Consider the following 18,669-nt stretch of genomic DNA (forward strand, 5'->3'; position numbering starts at 1 on the left):
AAAAGTTGGAGGTGGGGGGAGGGGGAGTTTCTACATGGTACGTTCTGCTAGTGTCAGGAGATAAGAAAGATTAAACAACGTTCTGTTTCACACCGTTTGCAGTGAAATTCACCCTGGTTTACAAACTACATTTGTTACTTTAAAAGAAATTCTTCATGTGATTAACAACTAATTTAATGTTAGTGTGTAAAAATATATTATTGGGTAAAATGCCAGGGGCATAGAAAAGGCCCCTTTATATATGGTATGTGCCATGTGGCTAAGTACAGACAAGAAGGGACATTCAAAAAAAAAATCATGTGCATGCAGGATTACCCTTGTGTTCTTAGGAGGAACCAAGTCATGCTCTAGAAAAGTTCATATAAAGGGGTGTCGATTTGATTCATACACCTGCATGAAGAAGTAAATGCATTTTCAATGCAGTTACAATCTCTTGGTTTCAAAACGGACCTCCTCGTGGTCATTCATTTTTCAGTAAAAAATTAAAATGCCATACATAATATTAGTTTTCTATTCTATTGCAGAAGTAGGTGTACATATACAATTCATCCATCATGTCTATTTATCATCAGTAGTCATCATGTACATATCACATTTGTCCAATATGTCTGCAATGTCAACACTTACAAGTTTATGTAATGTGCAATTATGGTCCAAAAGGGATTGGTAAAATAGGCTGCACTGCACACGTGTACAATTCTTTCATCTAATCCAATTGTTGCCTATAATGTGTACACACATCGCACTTGTCCAACGCTTGTTCCAAAGAATACATCAATAGTCGGGGTTCCTCAAAATTTCTTTGTTTAATGTTATAAACAGCATTAGCAACTGTTAAAAAGGCTAGTCATACGTTTTTGTGCTTTATAATATTTCACAAGCCCAGCTACGCCACTGTTAGACTTTCGGTCTTGTTTTTTAATACATAACATAACAAACACACACCACATACACTGATGAGACAAATGCACTTAACACAGTCGCAGTTTTGGGGGAAGTGCTGTCACGAAGTGCTCTTGGGCTACTCTGGGTACCAGTGACGTCACAACAATGGGGTCACTTTTCTCACTGTACTCAGCGGGACATTTCCTTAAGAGGAATTTTCTCCCCATGGATGCCAACCTAAGGGGATTGAACGCATTCAATCCTTAAGCAAGGAAGCAGCACATGCCATTGTAAAAGTCTTGGTGTTGGGCTAGTTGGGCATCTTATCCGACTATGGGTGGCCATTTTTGCCAACAGAATGAAACATCTCTCTCTCAATCACTTGATCCGTTTGTCCAGCGGCTTGCAAAGCGGTTGATACGGAACGACTGGCTTGGCAAGCGATAGCAAGCCGCTTGATAACGGAACACACTCCCACTGACGACCATTGTGCGTGGACCTACGATGTAGCACCAAGCTCCAACCTCAGCGTCAATGGAATGCTTAACGTAATACTTTGCGAGGACATGATCCTGGTCTACAAACTGATACATGGGATCGACAGGATAAGTTCACAAGGCACAATACTTATTCACACCAGCAGTGTACCATATAGCCACGTGCTACACTCAGTCGGACATTCCAAGCAATAATTGCATATATGTGATGTGTCACGTGACCAAAGTCGACCGAACACAGCAGGAGCATCATGGAACAATACAGCCTCTACCTGGACATTGTGGAACTCTGCACGGCTCCCTTCAACAGGGAATTGAACACAAAAAGGGGCATTGCGATAACTCTTGTCTGATAACGCACCGCTCACGTTAACACGTGTTCAAATCTGCAGCAAGGATCGGGAGATTAAAAGGAATTTTTCCTCTACTCCTGTCTGCCGATGATGATGACTAATTTTCTGAGAACGGACTGAATTATTTTCTTTTTCCCAAATCTAAATACGATGTACAATTAATCTACTACCTTGTGCAATATTTGTTTCATTTTTGTACCCTTTTGCTTTTCCAAAATAAATCCCCCTCGCAGTTTTGTACTCGCTTCTCGATAATTCGTTTTGCTTTAGAAAGCAGTTTTGGGCGGTGTATAATAGGGATTGTGCTGTGTTGGTTCAGAGCGGTGCATTTTTGTTTTCTCCAGTTTTTAATCTAAATTAAGTTGCTATTTCCAATATTAACTTGATATTTCTGTGTATGTTTATAGACGGTGAAAATTATATTGATCTCAATTATAATGCACTTTTTCAGTTTAAGTTAAACTTATTGGATCGTATAAATAATTTGTAGCACTCATACCTCATATCTTTCATGGGGTCAAGTGGATCCGATATTTTATTTAACGAGAATGTTTGATCTGTTTTATTAACATTGTGTAATATATAAAATTAAAAGGCAATGATAAATGCATTTAAATCTGTTTGCAGAATTAGCGAAGCAATGTAATTACATGTAGTTTCCTCAAATACTCACTCGAGCCGTGAGTGTGTTTAACCGGCCTTTGTTATTAACGTTAACACGATTAGCGGTTTAATTAAAATCTTACGTTTAATTTGTTTGACGTTGCCATGGCAACGCGCGCGCGTCCCTTGACGATTAGAGCGAAATTAAACGTCACCTGAATGTTCCGCTTCGCTTGTTCTTTCTGATCCAAGTCGGAATCTGTGAGAAGAGTGATAAGTAAAAAAAAAAAAAAATTGGTTAACCCCACAATTTATTATCATGTTAAATGGGATTTGGACATTTTAAGGCCTAATGTCGGTCGAACGTGCCCGATGCGTCCTCGACTGGTGGACTGTGTCGAGAAAGCACAACGCAGGGGAATGAGCTTCGTGTGCATTTCACGGCATCAGGCACATGGTACGAGCCGGGCCGGAGATGGCGGTAAGGGTCCACCTCGATGTCGAGATCACGATGGTGCGTTGCCTGAGTGCGTTCACTGAATGGGGCTGATGGGGTCCATTTCCAAATGTACCCCCGGACTCTCTCTATAATCTATATTATCTGCTCTGCATAATCCCATGAGGTTTTTTTAAATCCAAACGAATTCCAAGATTTATTTATTTATTATTACCAGATGTAGTAGAGTAAGTGCCCTCCTCTCCTCTTCTAAAACTCTCAGGTCTAAAACTTTACAACTTTAATTCGAAGTTGTCTTCGTCTCCTGGTGGTCTCGCTTCCTCCTGCCTGAGATTGTAAATCCTTCATTAAGCGTCGTTATTAGCATGTTTGTGCAGCTTCATTGAGTTTGTCAGTACTAGGACCGTTATTATTTGTAATTGACATTAGTGATTTCGAGAATGGGGTTAAGGGCCTGATTACGAAATTTTAAGATTACACAAAGTTTGGATTTAGGTAGAAGAGAGAGAGAGAGAGAGAGAGAGAGAGAGAGAGAGAGAGAGAAAGAGAAAGAGAAAGAGAAAGAGAGAGAAAGAGAAAGAGAAAGAGAAAGAGAAAGAGAAAGAGAAAGAGAGAGAGAGAGAGAGAACGAGAGAACGAGAGAGAACGAGAACACGAACACTACAGGATGATTATAGATATGGGGGTAAGAGTACAGGACAAATCATTTGAGGAGGTGTACTCACTCAAACTTTTGAGCCTCATCATCAGCCATGATCTTTCTCGGCAGACCATATTGCCAAGAAGGTCTCCAAAGCTAGACAACTGGGTATCTCCCATCGTGCAAGGTGTTTCTTTGGCCAATCTGAACTTTTGACAACCTACAGGACTTTCATTCACAGCTTGGAGTGCTGCTCTCCCCTTTGGGCTGGCGCCCCTGCCTCATGCCTTGCCCTTCCTGATGCCATGGAAAGCAAGGCCCTAAAAATCATTGGGGTCTCCCATGATGAAGCTTTGTCTACACCTATTACTCTCACTTCACAGACAGGTTGGTGGCCTCTGTATTCCACGACATCCTTTTTGGTCTTGCACCCTCTGCCCTCTCAGGTTTCTGCAGGGTGCACATGGTCTGCTTGTATCCCTCTTCTCATACTCCCAAACTCTTGGGTCACTATACCAACCTGTTTTTTTTTCCACACCTGTGGAACCAACTTCTTCAGTCTCATTCTTCCCTCCAGGGCTTCAAGATAGCTGTTCACCACTACCTCCATCCATACTCCTGATCTTCTCTACCCCAAATGATCCCATTCTGCCTTGATCATGTGTACAAAAAACCCCAAAATGCTGCGAATGTTATCTTGAAAAACAATGTGCTGTGTTTTTAAACTGGGCATTCCTGCCCTAACCTCTTGTGTCAGAATGGCGACCCATCCACAAATTGTAAATGTAACCCGAATCATGAAACTTCTTCGGCAGAACGGCCGCTCTCTATACAGGATGGAGTATGATCTCATCTGAAAAGGGGCCATATGCATATTACATAAACACTTGGGTGTCCTGGGTATTTGGGAGATGAGGTTTAAAATGACCCATTTCCAAAATGTGTGATGCACATGTACCCTAAATAGGGAAAAGCTGTGGCCTTTAGGTGTAACTAATTGTCATCGAATAATATGCTTGGTGTCTCTTCTCAGCCGGTGACATTCCTTCCTCCTCCTGCACCAACATCCACCAGATTGCTTTTACCACCTGCCGCCATCTTGGGCCTTGCTGTGCTGGCGTACATAATCTGCCTTGGCCTGGTGTTCGCTTTGCGGAATTGTTTACTGGTACCTAATATGTCTTATCATACATGAACAGAAATTTCAATGAACACCTTTGGATCTTGGGGTCAAAAGTAAAAATAACGTTTACTGTAAAGTCAAGTGGAAAGCTTACTGATTTGTTTGGGACATCCATCAAATGTCCAGCATGCTTCAAACCATGTCAAAAAATGAAAATAGCAGCCGAGGTGGTCTTTGGCAAACCATCAGAGTTCTCGATGACCATTCGTTACAATATCATACACATCTCGGCCTAATCACATTTACTTTACTAATCAGCCTACATGGAATGTAAGAGATTTCATACATAATATAATTGTCTTTAGGCCTGATAGGCCCATGAGAGGGAGCAAGAGCAGCTTTTTTGTATGCATAGTCATGGCTCGTGGAAGGGCCAGAACACAAAACGGGTCAGGCCGCAACATAACGAAAGGAACAGGAGAAAGATAAAGGGGAAATGCCAACAGCAGGGCCGAGGGACAAAATAAACAGAGACGAACTAACCCGGGTCGGAGGTAACGATGAGGGATGGGGAAGTTGATGAGGGATGGGATGTTGGGGAGAATGCAAGGGGTGGGGAACATGGATAAAAAACCACCTTTAGAGGCCATTTTTCCCCGCAAGCGGGGGTTGGCCTTTTTCGGGAACTGTGGTTGTTGTTGTTTTTCGGTCCCCTTTTTGAAGCAATGTTTTACGGCCGGATGCCCTTCCTGACGCCAACCCTTTTTGCCGCAAATGTGGGCTGTCTAAACATGGTAGCGCTAGGCCAGTGGGACCGCCGGGACCCACGTGCACTCACAAGTTGTTCTGCGCGTGGGCGGCAGTATCAGACCGGGGCGCCCAAACGCTCCCCGGCTAAAGTTCATCCTGAAAGCGCCCACATTGTGCGGACAAACCAAGTCAAGGGCCACGTGGTCAGGAGAACCTCGTCCCTTCCGGTCACACTTTGCCTATCGGCCGGCCTCGAAGACTGAAATTGTGACGGTGTCACCCTAGTGAAGGGGTATGAATACTTTCTGAATGCACTGTAAATCTTTGCCACAGTTTAAGGTCTTTTGCACTCTGAAGCAGGTTCTCCTCAAGGATTTGCCTATATTTGGCTACACTGGTTTGTCCCTCTATCTTTACAAGTCCCTGCCACCAAAAAGCATTCCCATAGCATGATGCTGCCACCACCATGCTTCACGGTAGGACGGACGGACGGGAAGGGACGAGGTTCTCTTCACGGAACATGGATACAGAAGCAAAATTGATCGAAGACTGAAATTGTGACGGTGTCACCCTAGTGAAGGGGTATGAATACTTTCTGAATGCACTGTAAATCTTTGCCACAGTTTAAGGTCTTTTGCACTCTGAAGCAGGTTCTCCTCAAGGATTTGCCTATATTTGGCTACACTGGTTTGTCCCTCTATCTTTACAAGTCCCTGCCACCAAAAAGCATTCCCATAGCATGATGCTGCCACCACCATGCTTCACGGTAGGACGGACGGACGGGAAGGGACGAGGTTCTCTTCACGGAACATGGATACAGAAGCAAAATTGAGGGGATGAGGGTGGGTTTAACGGGTGTGAAAAAAAAAAGATCATGGTTTTGGATGGGGGATGATCTGAGATGGTGGTGAACAGCTGTCTTGAAGACCGGGTGGGAACAATGGCCATGGCAATGTTGGATTGTTGCTAAAAAGCCCAGCTGGCTCAATAATGAACTTTAATGGGGCAATCTGCTTTCCCCACTTTGTCTAGTTTACACATGGTGCCAGTACACGCTGTGGCTGTGGTCGACTCTTAACGCCCTCAGGACAACGGGTGATGGGCACTAAAATGCAACGTATGGAAAAAGCAGCACCACCCAAAATTCCCCTTACTGTTGTATACAAGAGGGAGAAGAGGAAGAAGAAGAAAAAACGCTTGATATGAAGTGTAATACTCGACAGTATACTTCTGGCTCTGCATGCAATTTATGTCATGATGATTATAATGCAAACTTTCTTTGAGATGCACAGCGGGTTTACCAACATAATGTTCAAATAACTCAGTGATTCTCCACACTCAAGTTAAATCTATTTCCAGTCACGAGGTTGTGCAGCGTGTGACGGAGACGGATTGTGCAGCGGCAGTTCTTGGTGTTGGGACCGTTGTGCTGCATGTGCCTATGCTTGTGACGTCATGGTTCCGACACCTCTTACCTGTCACGACAGATGCTGCAGTGTGAGTGACCTTTTGCACTTGTTGCATTTATACAAACCAAACCGTGGTGGTTGTTCCTATGAAAATGCTGCATAGCTCTTTCCAGATACCAATCGGTGAATTTCATAAAGGAAAATCTTTTCAACATAAACTCTGAACATTAATAAGAAAAAAAACGAGCAATGCGACTGTGTCGCCAATATGTCTCCGCATAGTCCCACAACGGGTAGATAGATGCCTTTGTTCACTGTCCTAAAAAGAAACAAGTTTGATTTAAATCCCTTGAGCTGTTTTCAAGTATCACATTTTCATCAGCCATGACAGGTTTCACATTGATCGGTGAAGTGGTTTCAGAGAAGGGATTTTTTTTAAATATCGGCTTTCAAACTAATATGGCTGCCACACCACGTGACATATGACCTTTAAAATGTACAATCTGCATATGTATGGGTAGGGGATCACGTTTGTGAAGTTTTGTGTTGATCAGATAATGTTCGTTTTTCTATTCAAGATGGCTGCCACACCATGTGACCAATGATGTTTTCGTGATCTTTTAATCACCATGCCTAGTCAATGACACACATAAAGTTTTGAGTCAATCAATTTGGTGGTTTGGGAGATGATGTTTTTTTAAAGGTTTTAGGTTAAATCCAATATGGCTGCCAAACCATGCGACCTATGATGTCATTAATTTAATATTTCAATACAAATGGGTCATAAATCATGTGCATGCAATTTCTGATTTTTGGGATAAAGAATTCGATTGAAACATTTTTGACCGGTATACCACTTCACCTACGATGTCATCATTATCATGCTTTTGTTCCCCATTGGGATTACTTGACAATGTGCCAAGTTTCAAATTTTTCCATTCAGTGGTTTCCGATAAATATATATTTTTAATTATTTGTGTTTATTCCAAGATGGCTGCCATACCACGTGACCTATGACGTCACAATTATGATAAAAACATTCTGCATTGGTGTCACTCCTAGCCTGAAAGTTTCGCCTCAATTGGACATGTGGTTGCTGAGAAAAACGATGTTTAGCCTGTACTGACGGACAGACATATGGACGGATGGACGGACGGACGGACAACCTGAAAACATAATGGCTGCGGCCACCTTCGGGGGCGGAGGCATAATAAATCTGAATCGTAATTGCGAGAGACTTGGTGAATCCTTGCACCATCATTGTTTTATATACAAAATCTCGGATCGTAGAAGAGCGAAGTGAGAGAGGGGCAGTGATGCCACAGGTGGATGCAACAAAGGAACAAACAAACAGGAAATGAGGAGGGGAGGAAACTGTCGCATGCACTTAAGAGGGTTGGGTTGAACAGAGTTAAGCAGGGTATAAAAAGATAACAGGTAGGGATGGGGAATGACATGAGTTGGTGGTGCACTGCCTGCTTTGAAACCCTGGAAGGAAAAAGGAATGGAAGTTTAAGGAAGGCATTTCCATAAATGGGAGAAAAGGGGATCAAAGTTTGAGGGTGTACTGTAAGCTTGGATTTTGGGAGTTTAACCAGGACGGGGTTACTGGAACAAGGAATGCATCCTGAAGAATACGGGGAATGACGTAAATCCACCCTGATGGCTCGGCGCGCTTACGCAGAAACCCCTTATAATGAAGTAAATCGAAGTGGCCTGGACATCTTTCATGCCTCCCAGATAAGAATTGTGGAATGAAATGATTTAAAAACTTCTTAAAGAAGCGTAAGTACTTGCAAGTGTACCTGTGAGAAAGGGGTGTGCCTCACACCACAGCCATCGCTAGCTCAACGAAACACTTGAAGAACTTCCTGACCAACTCGTCCAAAAAGTTGATATGTTACAGTTTGTATTGCAAATAACTCCCGGTGATGTGCACCGTGATAGGCCGAAGATGGTGCATATTAACCAAACCCTCATGTGTCTTAACACGGGTGGGAAGGTCATATCTGGGGCTTGTTGATGCACAGGGCAAGTTTGAAATGGTGATATTTACAATTAATTGTGTTTGGGAAGAGGGGGGATGTGGGAGTGGGACTTGTATGGGCTGTGAGTGCCGTTACAAGTACGTGTGTGTGTGTGTGTGTGTGTGTGTGTGTGTGTGTGTGTGTGTGTGTGTGTGTGTGTGTGTGTGTGTATATATATATATATACACACACAGACTTGGCATTTAATATGGGATATTTTTTTTTTCTTGACTTGGGTTTACTTTCTTAACTCGGTATATCAATCTGGTGAGTTTCTTTTACACTTTGGTGATTTATTTGTTAAAAGAACCATGTCACTGATTGTCTGTCGCAGCAAGAAGTCAACAACAGGATTATATCACAGGTGGCGTGGCAAAAAGTACGGACATGTGCATTTGACGATTGGCTTCACAGTCGGGTATACAAGGGTTGTTGCGTTCTGTATTAGTGGAAAACAACTGCTGCACGTCTCCAAAAGTTATTGCCGCTTCCTCTGGAGATGGTCCGTCAACTCGACAATGCTGTTTGTCATGGAGTGGTGGCTTTACGAAATTACGGCATGAAAGAGCGTGGTATTACTCGGCAGTATGGCATCACTCAAGGTCAGGTGTCAAAGATCCTGAAACGAAATGCTCAGAGGGGTGTCCCTACTCCAATACTGAGGCCAGGACATCCCCGCATAACCACAAGGAGGGATGATCACCAGCTGCACCAGTTAGTCCGCAATGGCCGTACCAAGTCAGCTAATCGGCTTAGGGCTGAGTGGCAGAAACTGACAAATGTGCCTGTATCCAGAAGGCTAGTCAACCAACGACTGGTTCAAGCAGGCTATCGTGCCAAGCGTCCCCTGAGAAAGCCACGCCTGACCAGACAACACCGCCAGCGCCGATTGCAGTGGGCCAGAGAGCACCGTCAATGGCAGCCAGGACACTGGAATCATGTGATCTTCAGTGACGAGTCTAGATTTCTGGTCTATCGTCAAGATGGCCGTGTCCGAGTGTGCAGACAAGTGCATGAAGCCTACAACAAAGATTGTATAGTGCCAAGAGTCCAAGCTGGAGGTGGTGGGGTGACCGTTTGGGCTGCTTTTCATGCAGGGGGCAAAACTCACCTGGTTGTTCTGAATGGAAACCTGAACCAGTTCAAGTACAGGGCCATTCTGGAAGAAACATTGCTTCCATTTGCTTGTGCAGCCTTTCGAGGAAACTTTGTCTTCCAAGATGACAATGTACAGCCTCATCGTGCTTGCATGATCCAACACTTTCTTGCTGACCTTGGTTGAGATCACGGCGAGGTCACGTCTTTTCGAAGCTGTTCCATGCGCTCACGCTTTCGAAGCTAAGTGATCTTTCTCAATTGTGTTTTTGTCGAGACTGTATCTATCTTTCGGTGTGTGTACCTATAGCGTATCTTTTGGAAAATTTTCGGTGCTAATTTTTCGTACATGTATACACAATCGTCGGTTAATGCGTATCGAGTATTCTGAGGCCTAGTACTCGTAGGCTTGGCTACCGTACCGTCTCCGACCTTGTGGTTTTGTTTTTCTCTCAGCGATTCGTCGAATGCGCTGCATTTATTTTCGTTCTCTGTTTCGTCCCAGTCGTTCACCCCATACCTCCTTGTTTAATATCTCTACTCAAAAAAAAAAAAAACCCCCAAAAAAAATGTTTCCTTCCCAGGTCTTATTCGTTTATTTGTTGTTCTTTTTTGTTCGTTCGTTCTTCGTTCGCGATCACGCGATCACGTGGTTAGAAATGTATAATCTCTCCCCTGAACAACTATTTTCTCTCATATATTATAACACCCTTTTCTTCTTTTCCTACAAAAGGATGCTTTCGTCTTGCTCACCAAATCTATTCATTCCAAAAAATATATATAATACCATCTCTTACAGTTCCTCCTTTCTACATTCCCTAAACTATCCAGAACTCCACCCCTCCTTCGGTGTCCTCAAACGTATTTTTGACTCGAAGGTCTCAAACTCATTTTGCAAAAAATGTTCATTTCCCATGAATCGTACACTTTTCAAAATCCAATCTCACCCTCCCCTCCAAATCCTCCCCATCACCCATCCCTTTCAAATCTCCCCCCTTGCCCCTTCCCTCCCCTCCCTCCTAAACTCCCCCCACACCCCTCCCCTCCGAGACTCTCCCTCGCTCCTCCCCTCCGAGACTCCCCTCTCCCCTCTCCTCAAAGCATCCTCCCTGCTTCTTCCCCCTTCCAACTTTCACCTTCATCTCCCCCAACCTTCTGCCTCGCTCTTCCCCCTCCTCAAATAACACCTCACTGTGCCTCACCCAATCTCCATCAAACCTTTTGTCCGCCCCATTCTTCCCTTTCTCCAAGCTATTCTGAAATCTCTGAAATCTCTGACACACCTTCAACAGCGCTCCCTACCTCTTCCTCCTCTTCCACATCTTACCCTACCCCTCCCCCCACTGTTCTGGACCCGATGCTCCCCCTTCCTCTTCATTAACGGTATGGACCTCAAACATCCGGGGCCTTCGCTCAAACTTGACTGATCTCTCCATACAGGTTGCTTCTGACAAACCAGATGTGATCTGCTTAACAGAAACTTTCCTCCTTCATGATGTCTCTGATGCCTTGGTATCTCTCCCAGGTTACTCCCTCCTCCGGTATGATAGACCTGAGCCTCGTCCTGGAGGTGGGGTTGCTATCTTTATAAAAAACTCTTCCTCACTCGCCCTCCACTGCCCTCTCTCCACCTCACCCCCAGGAATACCTTTGGCAACGGCTTCCCCTTCGCTCCCACCTTTTGTTCATATGTGTGTTGTACCGTCCACCAAACAGCGATGACTCCATCTACATCTCGCTGTCTGATAATATGGACCAACTTCTATCTACCCATCCCAACTCTCTCTTCCTCATATGTGGTGATTTCAATTGTCACCATGCCAGTTGGCTGGGTGTGGGTACCTCTCTCACCAGCCATGGCTCTTCAGCAAAGGACTTCTGCGACTCACTGGGACTAACACAATCTGTCAATTTCCCGACCCGGATCTCAGTCAACGGAGCATCTTCTCTTCTGGATTTGGTTATGACAAACTTCCCTGAAAATGTCTGCTGCTCTTCTTCTGCTCCAATCGGCTCATCTGATCATGTGCTTGTCAAAGTGGACATCTCTCTGACCATTCTCAGAGAGCCTCCTCAGCGTCGACGAGTCTGGCATTTCACTCAGGCCAACTGGCACGGTCTTCAAGCAGCCATCAATCATCTGGACTGGTCTCCCATCTCTACCGCCTCTGACATCAACTCATCCTGGGAATTCTTTCAAAGTAAATTGCTCTCTCTCATGCACAGATTTATCCCATCTCGTCTTCAGTTGTCATACCCTTCGTCCCATCCATGGTACACGGAATCTTGTGGTGAGGCTGTTGCCCTGAAACAACTTGCTTTCGTCTCCTGGAAAGCAAATCCAACGGAAGGAAATCTCATTTCCTTTCACAAAGCCCGAAACAAGTGTGTGTCCACCCTCAGGAGAGCCAGGAAACAATATCACACCGTTCTCAAGACCGAACTCTCTTATCTGTCTCCCTCTTCCAAATCCTGGTGGTGTCTGGTCAAATCTGTTTCTGGTGTTTGTTCCCCCTCCATCCCCTCCCTCACCTCAAACGGCTTAACGGCTGACTCCGCACGTGAAAAAGCTGAATGCCTCAACTCTGTGTTTGCCTCTAAATCTTGTGTCCCAAACCCATCCCTCTCTGTACCCACCGTACCCAGTCGTACCCAGCTGCTCCTGGACTCTGTGTCCTTTCCTCCTGACAAGGTGGAAAAGTTTCTGTCAACCCTCGACTCTGATTCTGCAACTGGTCCTGACGGCATCAGCCCACGGGTCCTAAAATCATGTGCTTCTGCTCTTTCACTCCCCCTTTCTGTTCTCTTCACCCTCTCTTTTGCTCAAGGTCATCTGCCATCTGCTTGGAAATCAGCCAACATCACCGCTTTGCACAAAAAAGGTGCAAAAACAGATCCCAGCAACTACAGACCAATCAGCCTTCTCCCAATTATCAGCAAAGTCATGGAATCCATCATTGCTTCAGATATGAAATCTTTCCTCTTCTCCAATGGCTTGATCTCTGATCATCAATTTGGTTTCAGACCTGGTCACTCTACTCTGGACATGCTGCTTCTGCTTTCTCAACAATGGATGGAGGTCCTCAACGCCAAACAGGAAATTAGAGCCGTCTCCCTTGACATTTCACGTGCCTTCGATACGGTCTGGCACCCTGCTCTGCTCACCAAACTCTCCTCCTTTGGTATCCATGGAAATCTCCACGCATGGCTGGCGGACTTCCTCTCTCGTCGTAGTCAACGTGTGGCCCTGAATGGGTTTCTCTCATCTCCTCTTCCTGTTCAGGCTGGAGTTCCCCAAGGTAGTGTTCTGGGCCCTGTGCTTTTTCTGGTCTTCATCAATGATCTCTCTGACTCTCTTGAAAATCCTCTCTATCTCTTTGCTGACGACTCTACTCTCTGTCGCTCCATTCCTCATCCCTCAGATCGGCAGTCTGCAGCCTCCTCACTCTCTGCAGACCTGGACAAAATCACAGACTGGGCAAACAAATGGAACATGTCTTTCAATCCTGATAAATCTCACACTCTTACGATGTCTCTCCGAAAAGACCGACTGGAAAACCCTCCCATCCACTTTCTGAATAATCCTCTCCAAGAAGTTCTGTCACTCAAGCTTTTGGGTCTCACTATTTGCCATGATCTTTCCTGGGAAAACCACATTTCAAATCTGGCCTCCAAAGCCAGTCGCCGACTGGGCATCCTCCGTCGTGCGAAGTTCTTCCTTGGCACACCTGAGCTCCTCACCACATACAAGGCTTTCATCCACAGCTCTATGGAATACTGCTCTCCCCTCTGGTCTCTGCCTCACACCTAGCCCGTCTTCACGCTGTTGAAACCAAAGCGTTCAGAATCATTGGAATCTCCCGCGATTAAGCTAACTCCAAGGGCCTTTCACTCACTCACCGCAGGCAGGTTGGTGGTCTTTCCGTCTTCTACCGACTCCTCTCTGGCCTTGCCCCCCCAGCCCTCTCTGGGCTCTGTCCCCCAAATATTCCTACAGGTCGCACAAGATCTGCCTGCAACCCTCTTATGGTTAAACTGCCAAAATCAAGACTTTCTGCTCACCTTCACTCCTTCATTCCTCTTTTCTCCCACCTCTGGAACAAACTCCCTCACTCTCTTCAATCCCACTCCACCCTCCAGGTCTTTAAAACAGCTGTTCACCACCATCTCTTATCCTCCCCCCATCCAAAACCTTGATCTTTTCTACCCCCGCTAATTTCGGTCCCCTTGTGTTTTATACTTCTCCCACCCCCCGCCCCCCCCCTTCCCACGCCTCCTGCCCCCAAGCCCTCTCCCTCCCACACTTCTCCCTGCTCTCAAATGTTGTGGTTGTGTGCTTCCCCTTCTCTCCCCATCTTGTCTTCCGCTCCCTCTTTTTGTATATTTTGTTTATCTGGTTGATTTGTTTGTGAAATAAATGTTAGCTCTTTCACGAGCCTCGATTCAGTATACAAAAAAAAAAAGAAAAAAAAAAAAAGAAAAAAAAAGAGCATATGGAGTGGCCTGCCATGTCCCCGGATATGAATCCGATAGAGAACTTGTGGGCAGAATTAACGCATTAAATCGACCACTTGGACCAGCAGCCGACCTCTGTGCGTGAATTGCAGCAGGTTAATGTCACTGCATGGCAAGCGATTCCTGTCCAAACCTCGGCAAATCTCGTGAACAGCATGCCTCAACGTGTACGTGCTCTCCTGAATGCTCGTGGGGGTTACACGAAGTACTGAACTGTAATTTTACTGTCCGTAATCCCAGTCGTAATTTAACTTTTGTTTTTGTTAAAAAATGTTTTGGCTAATGTGCAAAATAGAGATACTTCTGGAAAACGTACAGAAGTTTAACACAGTACTGTCTGTGAATTGAGTTCGATATCAGTTTACATCACTTTCAAGGATCAATTTATTTGTTTCGAAATGTCAAATGTGGTTTTTGTTTCTTTTAAAGGTCACATTAACAAAATCTAGAATAATTTCAACATAATTCCAATGAACTTTTGGTTCTAAGACATCTTGAAAAGTAAGTTCACCCCCACAAAAAAAATATTCCATATTAAATGCCAAGTCTGTATATATATATATATACATTGCTTTCGGGGCCACAAGATAAATTGTACTCAATCTTTGCATCTATTGGTGAAACGAGAAGTGTCCGTTCATGTGTGTGTGTGTTCTAACCACAGCCATCGTTAGCTAATTGTATCACCAGGAAATGATACAAATCAACTCCTTTCTTCTATGGATATTTCTCATGTTCCTATATTTCTGATATTTTTATTTCCATTATTATATTATATATTATAGTATGGTGCACCTGATTCTAATTTTAGGTAATTGAAGTAGTGATAAATGTAGGGGTGTACTTACTTTTTCCACATGCGAAATTTGCATTTATGGTTATTTAAATTATACAATGGACTACAAAATGTAAATGTTTCATGATATTTATTGTATTATATCACCTTTATCTATCAATATTGTTGAAATGAAGATCAAATAGCTGTATGTTGAAATATATTGAAAAAGTCAAAACTTTACATGGGGTGTACTTACTTTTTCACGTGACTGTATATATATATATATAAATTTATATATTGCAATATTTTATGTTTTTTTATTTTATTTATATTTATTCATTTTGATATATTGATATTTTTATTTCCAATTTTCCTCTCGGAACACAACAATTATGGCTAACCATTTTTAAATTGCCACTCTTTCACTTCAAGTTGAAAATTAGGATTAAAAGACTTAATTACAGATTTCACACTGGCAATGGGAGTTTAAAAGTGCCTGCTCGAGCAGAAGTGAGTCCCTGAAAACGTAGCACAGCGCATGCGTGAAAGGCCTCATTAGCAATCATATTCCATAAGTCCCATATTGCTTAACCTCGTTTTGCACGATGTGCGTGGGGTAACAATAGATGGCCCCTTATTGGACTGTGGAACAGAACGGAGATTGGCAAAGCAGGGCCTGAGATTTTGCTAAAAACGAAATGCAGAGGGTTTGTAGAGAAAGGAAGGTTAACAGGTATATAAATCAGTTTGGCACCTGGAATTAGAGATAGCAAATAAACGACTGTCAGTACGATATTTACAAATGGTCCATTTGGAAAAGTTTTTTTTTTTTTTTTTTTAAACAGACAGGTCTAGGCTCTGGCCCAGGAGCTGAACACATCAGATTTACAGACTATCAAAGGGTATGAGTGGAGATGGACATGCACATGGTAGAAAGGAGGAATAACACAAAAATGAGTAACAGTGGCCCAAAGTGGAACAGAATGGGAAAGGTGGAAGAGATCGTGGATGTGCATGAGTGAGTAAACAAAGCAGTGATAGGCAGCGCATTTCAAATAACGGAGGACGAGACACAGGGAGGGGATTGCACAATTTGGTGAGCAAAGAGAAGAATGAATGAATGAATGTCGTTTCTCCCTTCCCCTCGTCCTGCAGGTGGTGCCCTTGTCGCTCCCTGGTTGTGACTGCACCTGTGCCTGGCAGCCTCCCCAGTGCGACACGTGCAACTGCATGTGCTTCGAGATCCGCCTGCGCTGAGGTTGAACTTACCTGAACACGTCCAGGTTTACACCCCATGCCTCTTTCCCAGATCAATCGATGCAACTCGGGCTCCGAAACACAGAGGAAAAGACGTAACCTATTTCCTCCTGGTCACGTGTCACCAGATCGTGGATTAACTGAATCTTCATATTTTCAGGCTCATGAAACATTTTGAATCAACGTTTCAATTAATCAACTTAAATCAAGTCATTGTTCCAGAACAATTTGATACAATGCATTGTAAATGAAACCAAAGTGCCCTCGCTCATTTCAACCTTTCATTCCCAGTTTTTGATACACGTTTTAAAAGATCAATGTCTTGTATTTTTTCCCAAGCAAACATTTTTTATCACAGGGTCATAGAGGACGTAGCATGTGTTTTGGATTAAAAAATAAAATAAAAACCAATCTGTACCTATATTACGAAACCATTTCTCATGTCTCAATTTTTCATTCGTAGCACAATAACTATCGATGCGTGTCTTATCGATATTAAGGAACCTGTGTTATCAAATCATTCATCGGTTTTTTTTGGGGATTTATCATTAACTTCATTTATAAGTGAATGCAAAGATTAAAAAATACATCAATTTCCCTGAGTAGGTTTGATCAATTGTCAAAATCTGTACAACTGCTTCAATCCTCACTTTCACTCATGCTCCTCCTCTAACTTCATGCTCCTCCCTCCCTACGATATAACTTTTACACTCCTCCCACTTTTACGCTTCTGAATGATCGAAAACAACTGATAGGTCCAGATTATTGGTCCGCTTTGTGCGGAATATCATTTCTCACCTTGAGTTGGGCAGTCTTGATTGCATACCAGAATGTTTCATTACCCCGTGCACGAAGCAAAAAGCGGGTTGAAGAAATTTGTTCAATTTGTCTATCTGTCTACAGACCTCTGTCGACGACCCAAGAACAACTTAATTTAATTTGATTGTCACATTTTGAACACTGCACAACATAAATCAGTAAACGAACCTGCAGTTTATCAGTACTTTTGCTCTGAATTTGACAAATTGTACCGAATCTCGTCCCAAATGCGCAAGAGCGGGGAGGAGTAAGGTCATTAATTGTCTAATTGGGTCTGCCTGTTCGACAGTCAAACAAAATTGAAAATCATTCCAAACAGGAAGCTTACTGTTTTTAGGGACGTCATAAATGCCACAAACAACAGGCACCAATAACTAACGTAGCGAGTTGGATCGGCTGGTGTAAAAGACGGTGCATCAATGGTGGTAAACTTCCAAGAAAGTTTTTTTTCTTTCTTTCTTCAGCCTTGAAAAGGCTTATTTTATTTCAATTATATTATACACTTGAACAATGCAGAACACAAATCGCCTTGTTGCTACATCCAAAAACCTCCAGTGCTGTAGTACTTGGATAACATTTTGCGCCATCTCGACCAATCAAATTTGCCGCTCACACCCTTCAGCGAGGGAATATTGAGAGTCAGACAAAATTGCAGGTTGCTGGAAATATACAGTCACGTGAAAAAGTAAGTACACCCCCATGTAAAGTTTTGACTTTTTCAACATATTTCAACATACAGCTATTTGATCTTCATTTCAACAATATGGATAGATAAAGGTGATATAATATAACAAATACCATGAAACATTTACATTTTGTAGTCCATTGTATAATTTAAATAAACATAAATGCAAATTTCGCATGTGGAAAAAGTAAGTACACCCTTGGCTCTAATAGGTAGTATTGCCCCCTTTGGCAGAAACAACCTCAAGTAGGCGTTTCTTATAACTGTCTACCAGTCTCTGACATCGACTGGGAGAAATTTTTGCCCACTCCTCCATGCAGAATTCTTTCAGCTGTGCGATGTTTGAGGGGTTTCTTGAATGCACAGCTCGTTTCAAATCCCCCCACAACATCTCGATGGGATTTAGATCCAGGATTTGACTTGGCCATTCCAGAACCCTCCATTTCTTTCTTTTCAGCCATTCCTTGGTGGATTTACTGGTATGTTTAGGGTCATTGACATGTTGCAAGGTCCACCTTCGGTTGAGCTTCAACACTCCGACAGATGGCCTCACATTATCCTCAAGCACCCTCTGGTACAATGAAGAATTCATAGTGGATTCTATGATGGTGAGCTGCCCAGGCCCTGATGCAGCAAAGCCGCCCCAAACCATTAATATTTCCACCACCATGCTTTACAGTTGGTATCAGGTTCTTGTGGTCCAATGCTGTCTTTGGTTTTCGCCAAACATGTCTTCTGGTACTGTAGCGAAATAGCTCTACCTTTGATTCATCTGT

At 43.5% G+C, this 18,669-nt stretch overlaps 1 protein-coding gene across 3 annotated transcripts; it reads left to right on the forward strand.

The window, feature by feature from the left end:
- Nucleotides 1–2,366: 2,366 nt before the first annotated feature.
- Nucleotides 2,367–16,820, forward strand: LOC137429247 (uncharacterized). 3 transcript variants are annotated; one of them, XM_078779479.1, is made up of 4 exons: nucleotides 2,367–2,852; nucleotides 4,469–4,603; nucleotides 6,668–6,805; nucleotides 16,288–16,820. In XM_078779479.1, exons 1-4 carry the CDS (start codon nucleotides 2,793–2,795, stop codon nucleotides 16,387–16,389), a joined length of 435 nt encoding a protein of 144 aa, XP_078635605.1. In that variant the 5' UTR covers nucleotides 2,367–2,792; the 3' UTR covers nucleotides 16,390–16,820. The 3 variants fall into 3 exon arrangements, with proteins under 3 accessions (XP_078635605.1, XP_078635606.1, XP_078635607.1); XM_078779480.1 differs by having other exon boundaries at nucleotides 2,384–2,819; XM_078779481.1 differs by having other exon boundaries at nucleotides 2,663–2,795.
- The last annotated feature ends 1,849 nt before the right edge of the window (nucleotides 16,821–18,669 follow it).

The sequence above is a fragment of the Myxine glutinosa genome, chromosome 6 (assembly GCF_964187855.1).
Source record: "Myxine glutinosa chromosome 6, kmMyxGlut1.1, whole genome shotgun sequence".
Lineage (NCBI taxonomy): Eukaryota > Metazoa > Chordata > Myxini > Myxiniformes > Myxinidae > Myxine > Myxine glutinosa.